General features: G+C 23.9%; 1 protein-coding gene across 5 annotated transcripts in view; it reads right to left on the bottom strand.

The window, feature by feature from the left end:
• Positions 1-319: 319 nt before the first annotated feature.
• Positions 320-13,615, bottom strand: part of fne (ELAV like RNA binding protein found in neurons) — a 200,633-nt gene continuing 187,337 nt past the window's right edge. For 3 of the 5 annotated variants that reach the window (XM_075303028.1, XM_075303029.1, XM_075303027.1), the window contains exons 5-7: positions 8,733-8,979; positions 8,203-8,247; positions 320-3,236 (exon numbers count right to left, since the gene is read on the bottom strand). In XM_075303028.1, the coding sequence (XP_075159143.1) occupies positions 2,912-3,236; positions 8,203-8,247; positions 8,733-8,979 (617 nt within the window). In that variant the 3' untranslated portion in view covers positions 320-2,911. The remainder of the gene's footprint in view (positions 3,237-8,202; positions 8,248-8,732; positions 8,980-13,615) is intronic. The other 2 variants (XM_075303030.1, XM_075303031.1) reach the window with 1 other exon arrangement.

Raw genomic sequence — 13,615 nt, forward strand, 5'->3', positions numbered from 1 at the left:
CAACTTTCATTGAAACAATGAATATGTTCATTAATAATATGAAACATTATTTAATATAAAGTTTCATTGTATTTATGAAATTATTTCGAAAACTGAATTTTATTCGCAATATTACGCAAAAATTAGGAAACATTTTCATTGGGACAATGAAAATATTCATTAATATTATGAAACGTTACTTAATATATTATATCATTGCAATAATGAACAGTTTCTTGGTATTTATGACATTATTTCATTGGGACAATGAAAATATTCATTAATATTATGAAACGTTATTTTATATAAAATATCATTGAAATAATGAACAATTTCTTGGTATTTATGACATTATTTCATTGGGACAATGAAAATATTCATTAATTTTATGAAACGTTATTTAATATAAAATATCATTGCAATAATGAACAGTTTCATAGTATTTTTGAAATTATTTCTATGTCTTGTTGTCCATGACAATATTAGGCGAATATAGCGAACAGTTTTCATTCAGATCAATGTGATCATTCACAGTAATAAAAAACTTATCATTCACAGTATGTGGCTTTAATGTATTTGAGATTGTACAATGTGTAATCATTCACAGTAATTTATTATCCGCTAGATGACGTTTATTATGCAATACCCAAATATTATAAAATAACAAATTGTGATCATTCACAATAACATATCATCCTCTAAAATGAAATTATGTTTATACGATCATACATTAGCCATTAGTTCAATTAAAGTAGAATTAAAATGAGTGATAATTCACAGTATGTGTTTTTTTATTTATTTAAGATTGTACAAATTGTCATCATTCACAGTAGTTCCTTATCCGTTATATGGATTTTAATATGCAGCATCCAAAGATAATAACGTTAAAAAGTGTGATAAATCACAATAACTGCATCCTCTAGTTGGTTTTTACTATGCAGCACCCAGATATAATAAATTTACAAAGTATGAATTTCACACCTTGTTCTAATTTTTAGTAAATTGTGATCCTCTAGATGGCTATTATGCCTTTACGATCTTATAAAGCTACTACTCCAAAATACTAGAATTACCAATTATGATCATTCACAGTAACCTCCAATCCGCTAGATGGCTTCTATTATGCTTTGTTTAAACTCTTACAAAGCCACTAATTCAACGATACTAGAATTACAATGAGTGACCATTCACAGTAACATATCATCCACGAGATGGCATCTCCCAAAAATAGAGAAATTACAAACTGTGATATTTCATAGTTAATTATGATCCACTGTATATTGATACAATTCCAAAAATAATGGAATTACAAAATTAAAAACAACTGTGATCATTCACAGTAAAATGTCATAATATATCTATTATTGTGCAAATCCCCATGATGAAAAATTTACAAGGTATGATCATTCGCAGTATGTCATCATCTTCTAGTTGCTTTTATTATACAGAGCCCACAGATAATATAATTACAAAATGTGATCATTCAAAGTAAAATGACATCAGCTTTATAAGTATTACTACACACAAAAAAAATTTTTTTTGGTTCAATCACGAAATCAATTGATCCAATTTTTTTTTAAATTGAAATATCTTAAATCACAGAAATGATAGTATCAATTAAAAAATTAATTGATACTATTAATTTTTGTGATTGATTTTTGTTTCAATTAAAAAATTTGTTGAATCGATTAAATTTTTAATTGAATATTTTTTAAAACTCAATTAAAATTTTAATTGGAAAAATGTTCGTGAAATTTTTTTATGTGTATACAGTGTCCAATGATGAGTAATTCACAAAGTGTGATCATTCACAGTAAATTATCATGCGCTTGATGGCTTTTATTATATTAAAATTACAAAATGTTATCATTCACAGTAAATTATCAACCCCTAGATGGCTTTTATTATATGAAAATTGTGAACTGTGATCATTCACAGTGAAATGCCATCCACTATATAAATATTACAAAACAACGCCCAACCAATGACAGAAAAATTTACAAAATGTGATCATTCACAGTAAATTGTCATCAGCTTTATAAGTATTACTATACAGCGTCCAATGATGAGTAATTTACATAGTGTGAACATTCATAGTAAAGTGTGATCAACCGGATCCAATAAAGTTTCTTTTTCACAAAGATAGAAAGTGTGACCATTCACAGTAAATTATCACCCGCTAGATGGCTTTTATTATATAAAATTTGCGAACTGTGGAACTGGTAAAATGCCATCCACTACAAAAATGTTGCTATACAATACCCAATGACAGAAAAATTTACAAAATGTGATCATTCACAGTAACTAATTATCAGCTAGATGGCTTTTATTATACAGCGACCAACGATTAGAAAATTACACAGTGTGATCATTCATAGTAAAGTGTGATCAACCGGATCCAATAAAGTTCCTTTTTCACAATGATAGAAAGTGTGACCATTCACAATAAATTTTCATCCGCTAGATGACAATTATTTGCCCCTAATTTTCCAAATCGACTTTAGTATCATATACTGGAAATATTTTTGCTTCTCCATAAAATCCCATTGTCTTGGATTATTCCAAGACAATGTATGGCAAAGCTATGTTGATTGTTATATTTATGGGGCGTTCACACTATGAGCTATGAGTGAAACATTTGTGAGATAATTTCTTAAAAAATCTAATATACATTAACTTTTCCAAGAAAAATTGTTATGAAATATATAAAATTGTCAAGGGGCTAGTCTTAGTCTGAAAATAAAGAGCCATATTTTATTAATCCATATGATTTCGTTAATATTGTGAATTTCTTTATTATTTTTTTTTAATATTTTCGAAAATTAGTCGTCATTGGCCGACCTTTAGCAAATGCTAACTTACTATAAAATTGCAGCTGTTGTAATAAATTGTTATGGAATGTTTGTTTGTGATGTGATGGGGCTGCTGCCGTTTAAGCTGTTTTTGTTTTATTGGTCTTAAAGCTTACTTGCAAAACACGATTACCTAAAGTATAACCATTCAATGATTGTATAGCCACAACCGCTTCATCATAATTGGTCATGGTAACAAAACCGAAACCTTTACATTTGCTGGTCTGCAGGTCACGGATTACCTTAACCGATTGGACGGCACCGAAGGGGCCAAACAATTGCCACAAGACATTCTCTTCCGTTTCGGGTGCCAAATTGTAAACGAATATACACCAACCGGAACCAGTTATGGCATTGCCTGGCAATATGGAGTTAGCCAAGAGATCGCCAGCCAAAGGCGAATATCTATAGGATGATAGTGATCAAGGATGTTCGATGGAAGGGGGGAAGAAAAGGGAGAAAATAAAATTAACAAAAATTAATATTATTTGATATAAAATTAATTTTCAAATATTTTTGTTTACAATATAAAAAACAAACACTTAACTTTTAAGAATCATATCAATTAAATTTAATTCTTTCAAAATTTTCCTAATAATTATTAAAAGTTTTGTGTTATCTACGCTTATAGTTAAAAATCTATGGAGTTTTTCTTTTATTTTTAAATTATGTATTTTTTTCATGTCGTTATTTATTTGCTGCATGCCAAAGTGTTTAATATTAAAGTGATAGAAATCAGAGGACCTTTTTTGAAAATATATTAGGGGTGATTGCAATGCATACATCTAGTGCATCAGATTTGTTCTTAGACTAAGAAAACCCGGTTTTATACCCTCACAATAAATCCAAGAAAATTTCTATAGACGATTTAATTTCAAATCGCATGGATATTTTGACATGAGAGGAATGAGATTTTAAGATATTTACCAATATACAATGCCACTACTTCAACGCAAATTGAATAACAATGTGTGATCATTCACAGTAACTTATTATTCTCGAGATTGCTTTTGTACCAAAAGATATTAAAATAATAAAATAACAAATTGTGATTATTCACAAAATGATAAAAAGGTTTATCATTGACGAAACATGGACAGTCCAGGCGTGTATAGATTTGTATCTGGAGTTTTCTTTTCAATGGCTCTATTAACCATGTTCCTTAATCTATATCTGTCCATAAAGCTCGAAAAATAATTGTATAATTACAAATTCGTTAAGATTTTCTTAAAACCCAACATTTTCTTTCAGAGCGGATTTTTGGGGTGTATATAGCCGTTGTATGTAAGCAAAAGTAAGAAATAATGAACTTCATTTGGAGATTATAATGAAAAATACATACACAATCTTACACACAAAGAAAATTTCATTAATATTGACCCTACGAAAGTTTTTCAGTGACATAAGATTTTTTTTTCAATATTTTTGTTCATAGAAAATTTTGTCAAAATTTAATGTCTATAGAAAATTTTGTCGCAATTTTATTTCTATAGAAAATTTTGTCAAAGTTTTATTTCTATAGAAAATGTTGTCAATATTTTTAAACTATAGGAAATTTTGCCAATGTTTTATTTCTATAGAAAAATTTGTCAATATTTTTAAACTATAGGAAATTTTGTCAAAGTTTTATTTCTATAGAAAATTTTGTCAATATTTTTAAACTATAGGAAATTTTGCCAAAGTTTTATTTCTATAGAAAATTTTGTTAAAATTTTATTTCTATAGAAAATTTTGTTAAAATTTTATTTCTATAGAAAGATTTGTCAAAATTTTATTTCTATAGGAAATTTTGTCAAAATTTTATGTATAAAGAAAATTTTGTCAAAATTTTATTTCTATAGAAAATTTTGTCAAAATTTTATTTCTATAGGAAATTTTGCCAACATTTTATTTCTATAGAAATTTTTGTCAGAATTTTATTACTAAAAAATCTTGTGAGAATTTTATATCTATAGAAAATTTTTTCAAGATTTTGTCAAAATGTTTTTTTTCACAATTTTTTTCTATAGAAAATTTTGTCAATTTTTTTTCTGTATAAAATTTTGTCAATACTGTATTTCTATAGAAAATTATGTCACAATTTAATTTTTATAGCGAATTTTGTCAACATTTTATTTCTATAGGAAATTTTGTCACATTTTTATTTCTATAGGAAATTTTGTCAAAATTTTATTACTATAGAAAATTTTGTCAAAATTTTTTTTCTATAGAAAATTTTGTCTATATTTTATTCAAATAGATAGTTTTTGCAAAATTTTATTCCTATAGAACATTGTGTTACAACTTTATTTCTTTAGGAAATTCTGTCAAAATTTTATGTCTGTCGGAAATTTGGTCAAAATTTTATGTATATAGAAAATTTTGTCAAAATTTTATTACTATAGGAACTTTTGCCAACATTTGATTTCTATAGAAAATTTTGTCAGAATTTTATTTATATAAAAAATTTTGGGAGAATTTTATATCTATAGAAAAGTTTGTCATGATCTTTCCAAATTGTTTTTTTCACAATTTTTGTCTATAGAAAATTTTGTCAAAATTTTATTTCTATAGAAAATTTTGTCAAATTTTTATTTCTATAGGAAATTTCGTCAATATTTTATTTCTATAGAAAATTTTATCAAAATTTTTTTGCTATAGTAAATTTTGTCAAAATCTATTTCTATAGAAAATTTTATCAAAATTTTATTTCTATAGAAAATTTTGTCAAAATTTATTCTATAGAAAATTTTGTCGAAATTTCAATAGGAAATTTTCTCAATATTTTATTTTTATAGAAAATTTTATCAAAACTTTTTTCTATAGTAAATTTGTCAAAATTTATTTCTATAGAAAATTTTATCATAATTTTATTTCTATAGAAAATTTTGTCAAAATTTATTATATAGAACATTTTGTCAGAATTTTATTTTTATAGAAAATTTTTTCAACAGTTTGTTATATAAACAAAATTTTCTCACAAAATGTTTTTCTATATAATTTTTTTTTCAAAATTTTATATCGATACAAAATTTTGTCAAAGTTTTATCACTATACAAATTTTTGTCAAAATTGTATTCCTATAGGAAATTTTGTCGATATTTTATTTATATAGGAAATTTTGTCACAATTTTATTTCTATAGAAATTTTTTCACAATTTTATTTCTAAAGAAAATTTTATTCCTAAAGAAAATTTTGTCAAAATTTTATTTCTATGGAAAATTTTGTCAAAATTTTAAATATATGGAAAGTTTTGTGAGAATTTTACTTCTACAAAAATTTTTGTCAAAATTTTATTTCTATAGAAAATTTTGTCAAAATTTTATTTCTAAAGAAAATTTTGTCAAAATTTTATTTCTAAAGAAAATTTTGATAAAATTTGATTTCAATAATTATTTCTATAATATAATTTTGTAAAAATTGTATTTCTATAGTAAATTTTGTCAAAATTTTATTTCTGTAGAAAATGTTGTCAAAATTTTATTTCTAAAGAACATTTTGATAAAATTTGATTCCTATAATTATTTCTATAATATAATTTTGTCAAAATTGTATTTCTATAGTAAATTTTGTCCACATTTTTTTTCTATAGAAAATTTTATCATTTTTTTATTTCTATAGAAAATTTTGTCAAATTTGTTTCTAGAGAAAATTTTGTCAGAATTTTATTTCTACAGAATTTCTTTTCAACATTTTATTTATATAGAAAACTTTCTCAAAAAATGTTTTCTATAGAAAATTTTCTCAAAAAATGTTTTTCTATAGATAATTTTTGCAAAATTTTAGTTCTATAGAAAGTTTTGTGAGAATTTTATTTCCATAGAAAATTTTGTCAAAATTTTATTGCAATATAAAAATTTTATCAAATTTTTATCACTTTAGAAAATTTTGTCAAAATTTTATTTCTGTGGTAAATTTTGCGAACATTTTGTATCTACAGGAAATTTTGTCAACATTTTATTTCTATAGGAAATTTTATCCAAAATTTTATTTATATGGAAATTTTTGTCAAAATTTTATTTCTATATAAAATTTTGCCAAAATTTTAGTTCTATAGAAAACTTTGTCAAAATTGTATTTTTATAGAAAAATTTGTCAAAATTGTATTTTTATAGAAAATTTTGTCAAACTTTTATTCCTATAGAACATTTTCTCAAAATTTTATTTCCGTAGAAAATTTTGTCAAAATTTTGTTTTTATAGAAAATTTTTTCAAAATAGTTTTTCTATAGAAAATTTTGTCAAAACTGTATTTCTATAGAAAATTTTGTCAACATTTTATTTCTATAGAAAATTTTGTCAAAACTGTATTTCTATAGGAAATTTTGGCAATTTTTTTTTCTATAGGAAATTTTGGCAATTTTTTTTTCTATTGGAAATTTTGTCAAAATTTTATTTCTATAGGAAATTTTGTCAAAATTTTATTTCTTTAGAAAATTTGGGTAACATTTTATTTCTATACAAAATGTATGAAGCACCTCTTAGTTTGAGTATTTTGCAAAATCTATCAAAACATCAAGAATTCTACCCATCTCCCAAACAGTAAAAAATTTACCATTTTTGGTAGAATCTACCAACTGTGGCAATTGTGAAGGGACTTCCTTCTTAGAGCCGAGCCCGAACGGCGTTTCAGCTTACTGAGAGAGTATAGTCCATCGCTGAAAAACTTGTTGGTGTTTTAGTCGAAACTGGAATTGAACCCATGCTCCTTTGTATGCAAGGCGGACATGCTAACCATTGTACCACTGAGTCTTTCCTACCTAGACTACGATGAGCAGTCATTTGCAACTAAAGAAGTTTGTTTTCGTTAAATGAAATTTCTTTAAATTCGCTTATGTGTGCATTACACACTGTTGGTTGTATACGAGGAAAGATTTTCCTAAGCCGCATTGACTATCATCCATTATTAATTGTTCACATTGAATACCCCTAATATTTCAATACAAGGCAAATTAATATTCCACTGATTTCCAACTAATAGTGACAGATGTTTACAAAAGACACAAAAATGACAGCTGATAATGGTTTAGTACAAGAAAAATAAACGAAAATAAAAATCATAAAGAAATAAAGAAAAAAAACCAAAAACATTGATAACACCAAATAATATACAAAATTAATTAAACAAAAAAATATATATCAAGATTTTCAACATCAAAACATTAAAAGATATAAAAAAATAAAAAAAAGAACAATTAAAACAAGACAGTTTCCGATAAAAAGAGAACTATAAAAAAAATCAAATGAGAATACACTACAATTAAAACTTTGCCAAAAACAAATTTATGCCAAAAAAGTCAGTTGCATTGATCTTTTTTTCTTTGGTTTTGTAATTTATACTTTTAGATTTTGTTTTAGAACAAATAAAACAATAAATAAGAAATTAATTCACCTTTGTAAACCCTTGTTAATGGCAAACATGGGACTTTTTCCAATGCTAAATATAAAAATCAATCATGGCCACATAAAAAAAAACAAATAAAATGGAAACAAAAAAAGTTTTTTTAAAGAAAAAAATATAAGAAAAAATATATATATTTAAAAAAGAATACAAAAAAACATTTTTGTTAAGATTAGTAAAAAGTATTGTTAGAGAAACATATTTATATATGATAAATTATACAGAAGTTATATTTTGGAATAATTTAGAGGGTGTATGTGTGAGAGAGAGTTTGGTTTTAGAGAAATAAAATTTTAGGAAAAATGTTTAAAAATAATATTGGTTTTAGGTTAAGGGATTAAATTTGGTTAGTTTTTTATTTTTTTACGTGTGGTGAGAAGAATATATGAAAGAAATTCGATAAAAGTGTTATAAAATAAATCCTTTGTGGTTATCAGGGAAAAAACTAAATCACCATGCCTACACCTCTTATTTTTTAAATTTTTTAAAGTTTTTTGTTATTAAAAAAATTATTTAATTACCTTATACGTCCTGCAGAGGGCAAAGCTCCAGCAGTCAAACGTCTAGTAGCTGCGGCCGCCTGTGGGGTCAAATAGGCCGCCAGTGGGGGTGGGATTTGAGCTTTAGCACTATTGCTTGGATTATTGGCAAATTTAACCGTTATGGGTTCGGTGTAACCTTTAGGAGTTTTGCCATTCAGTTCTTGGATTGCACGCTCGGCTTCGTTGCGTTGATCGAAACGTATGAAGCCCACACCTTTTGAGAGACCTAAAAATATAATAAAAACAAAGAAAAGATTACCAAACTTTTCATACAATAAAAATTTTTATTTTATAAATCCATAAATAATTATAATAACAATAATTGTAATTTAACTCAAAATGTGTATATTTTTATCTCCTCCTAATGCTAGTGCTGGTGTAGATTTAAGCAACAATTTATTTGAATTTATTTAATGATTGTAGTAAATTTAAATGAATTGTATTCAACTAATTATTTCCGAAGAAATTTTTTAATTATGTTTTTATTTGGATACTTTGTTTAAATTAAAATATTAATTGTAATTAATTAATATTTTATCAAAAATTTTTAATAATTTTCTTAATTGACTTTATTTTTTGATTTGATTAAAAAGTTAATTGCATTAGTTAATTTTTTTATTGATTGCGTTCAATCAATCAACTTGTTAATTGGAAATATTTTGGTAATATTTTTTTTCTGTATATGACGTACTCATACACTTTGATACGAATCATCATATTTAGCGCAATTCATCTAAAAAAATTATATAATGTAATAAATAACATTGTAAAAATAAAATTAAAATATAAAATATTAACAAAAAAAAAAAGAAAAATAACGAACTCAACATACCTTGGCCATTTAATAACAATTTTCTGATTATTTCAATTTCTAAAATAAAAAAATAAGAATAAAAATAAAAAATCATAACAAAACTAAAAACAACTCAAGGAAACTTTGTAAACTATAATAAATATTATAGAAATGTAAATTAAAAAAAAAATTAAATTACAAATTAAATTTAATTTTAATTGCAAAGATGAAAACGAAAACAATTTCTTGTCGGCTAATAGAGTGATTTTACATGGACACTTGTGGCGCCTAAAAGTATGCAAACATCTTAAAGAAAATAATATAAATCCTTAGGGGGTCTTTTTCAAGAGGGGATTTTCATGAAATCAATAATTAATTTAAATTTAATAAAATATAATATACAACAAGTATATACGACCGTAGGTTTGGTTAGGTTATGTGGCAGCCCGATGTATCAGGCTCATTTAGACTATTCAGTCCATTGTGATACCACATTGGTGAACTTCTCTCTTATCACTGAGTGCTGCCCGATTCCATGTTAAGCTCAATGACAAGGGACCTCCTTTTTATAGCCGAGTCCGAACGGCGTTCCACATTCAAGTGAAACCACTCAGAAATGTCACCAGCATTACTGAGGTGGGATAATCCACCGCTGAAAAACTTTTTGGTGTTCGGTCGTAGCAGGAATCGAACCCACGACCTTGTGTATGCAAGGCGGGCATGCTAACCATTGCACCACGGTGGCTCCCGTATACCACCGTAAGTTCGGCCACTCGGAATCTTATGCACCTTCCACCATGGATTGGCTAGAAACTTCTAGTAAAGACTCTCATCCATAATCGAATTACTTGGGTTGCGATAACACTGGGCGATGGCAAGGTATCTTAAAACTTCTTAACAAATATCTTCTAAATTGTAAGTAAGTCCATACGGGGTATATATTAAAAACGTACTATATAATTCAGTTCTTGAGAAGTATACAAATAATTACGAATCGATATGAACTATTGCGCGTTGATTACAAAGCCAGAATTTAAATAGGGTGGTTGCTTTATATGGGGGCTACATATAATTATGAACAGTTGCTACAGTTGGTATAATTCTACCAAAAATTGCAAATTTTTTACTGTTTGGTAGATTGGAAGAATTCTTGATGTTTTGGTAGATTTTGCAAAATATTCCTCTCCATCTTAGAGGTATTTCATAAATTTTTTATATCAACTTTTATCAATTTTTTTTTCTATAGAAATAAAATTTTGGCAAAATTTTCTATAGAAATAAAATTTTGGCAATATTTTCTATAGAAATAAAATATTGACAAAATTTTCTATAGAACTAAAAGTTTTGTATAGACATAAAGTTTTGACCAAAATTTCCATTGAATTTTGACAAAAATTTCTATTGAAATAAAAGTTTGACAAAATTTTCCATGGAAATAAAATTTTGAAAAAATTTTCTATAAAAAAAAAATTTGACAAAATTTTTTATAAAAATAAAATTTTGACAACATTTTCTATAGACATAAAATTTTGACAAAATTTTTTATAGAAATAAAATTTTGACAAAATTCTCGAAGAAAAAAAATTTGCAAAAATTTTCTATAGAAGTAATATTGTAACAAAATTTTCCATAGACATCAAGCTATTGAAATAAGAGTATGACAAAATTTTCTGTGGAAATAAAATTTTCTATAGAAATAAAATTTTGACAAGACTTTATATAAAAATTAAATTTTGCAAAATTTTCTATAGAAATAATATTGTAAACAAATTTTCTATAGACATCAAGTTTTAACCAAATTTTCTATTGAATTTTGCCAAAAATTTCTATTGAAATAAAAGTTTGACAAAATTTTATATGGAAATAAAATTTTGAATAAATTGTCTATAGAAATAAAATTTTGACAAAATTTTTTATAGAAATAAAATTTTGACAACATTTTCTATAGAAATAAAACTTTGACAAAATTTTCTTTGAAATTTTCTATAGAAATACAATTTTGATAAAATTTTCTATAGAAATACAATTTTGACAAAATTTTCTATAGAAATAAAATGTTGACAATATTTTCTATAGAAATACAATTTTGACAAAATTTTCTATAGAAATAAAATTTTGTAAAAATTTTCTATAAAAATACAATTTTGCAAAATTTTCTGAAGAAATACAATTTTGACAAAATTTTCTATAGAAATAAAATTTTTACAAAATTTTCTATGTATTATATATATTTTCTATAGAAATAAAATTTTGACAAAATTTTCTATAGAAATAAAATTTTGACAAAATTCTCGAAGAAAAAAAATTTGCAAAAATTTGCTGTAGAAATAATATTGTAACAAACTTTTCCATAGACATAAATATGTGACCAAATTTTCTATTGAAATAAAATGTTGACAAAATTTTTTATAGATATAATTTTAACAACATTTGCTATAGAAATACAATTTTGATAAAATTTCTATAGAAATAAAGTTTTGAAAAAATTTTCTATAGAAATAAAATTTTATAAAAATTTTCTATAGAAATAATATTGTGAAAAAGTTTTGTATAGACATCAAGTTTTGACTAAATTTTCTATTGAATTTTGACAAAAATTTCTATGGAAATAAAAGTTTGGCAAAATTTTCTATGGAAATAAAATTTTGAAAAAATTTTCTATAGGAATAAAATTGTGACAAAATTTTTTATAGAAATAAAATTTTGACAAAATTTTCTATAGATATAAAATGTTGACAAAATTTTCTACAGAAATAAAATTTTGACAATATTTTCTATGGAAATAAAATGTTGACAAAATTTTCTATAGAAATAAAATTTTGACAATATTTTCTATGTAAATAAAATTTTGACAAAATTTTCTATAGAAAAAAATTTTGACAAAATTTTCTATAGAAATACAATTTTGACAAAATATTCTATGGAAATAAAATTTTGACAAAATTTTCTATAGAAACAAAATTTTGACAAAATTTTCTATAGAAATACAATTTTGACAAAATATTCTATGGAAATAAAATTTTGACAACATTTTCTATAGAAATAAAACTTTGACAAAATTTTCGAAGGAAAAAAAATTTGCAAAAATTTTCTATAGAAATGATATTCTAACAAAATTTTCCATAGACATCAAGCTGAGACCAAATTTTCTATTGAAATAAAATTTTGAAAAAAATTTTTATAGATATAATTTTGACAACATTTTCTATAGAACTAAAATTTTGATAAAATTTCTATAGAAATAAAATTTTGACAAAATTTTCTATAGAAATTAAATTTTGCCAAAATTTCCTATAGAAATAAAATTTTGACAAATTTTTCTATAGAAATAAAATTTTGACAAACTTTTCTAACGAAATAAAATTTTGTAAAAATTTTCTATTGGAATAATTTTTTTTTTGTATAGACATCAAGTGTCGACCAAATTTTCTACTGAATTTTGACAAAAATTTCTATTGAAATAAAAGTTTGACAAAAATTTCTATTGAAATAAAAGTTTGACAAAATTTTCTATGGAAATAAAATTTTGAAAAAATTTTCTATAGAAACAAAATTTTGACAAAATTTTTTATAGAAATAAAATTTTGACAACATTTTTTATAAAAATAAAATTTTGACAAAATTTTCTATAGAACTAAAATTTTGACAAAATTGTCTATAGAACTAAAATTTTGGCAAAATTGTCTATAGAACTAAAATTTTGACAAAATTTTCTATAGAAATAAAATTTTGACAACATTTTCTATAGAAATAAAATTTTGACAAAATTTTCTATAGACGTCAAATTTTGACCAAATTTTCTATAGAAATAAAATTTTGACAAAATTTTCTATAGAAATAAAATTTTGACAAAATTTTCTATAGAAATAAAATTTTGACAAATTTTTTATAGATATAAAAGTTTGACAAACTTTCATATGGAAATAAAATTTTGAAAAAATTGTCTATAGAAATAAAATTTTGACAAAGTTTTCTATAAAAATAAAATTTTGACAACATTTTTTATAAAAATAAAATTTTGACAAAATTTTCTATAGAACTAAAATTTTGACAAAATTGTCTATAGAAC

Source organism: Haematobia irritans, chromosome 3 (genome assembly GCF_050003625.1).
Source record: "Haematobia irritans isolate KBUSLIRL chromosome 3, ASM5000362v1, whole genome shotgun sequence".
Classification (NCBI taxonomy): domain Eukaryota; kingdom Metazoa; phylum Arthropoda; class Insecta; order Diptera; family Muscidae; genus Haematobia; species Haematobia irritans.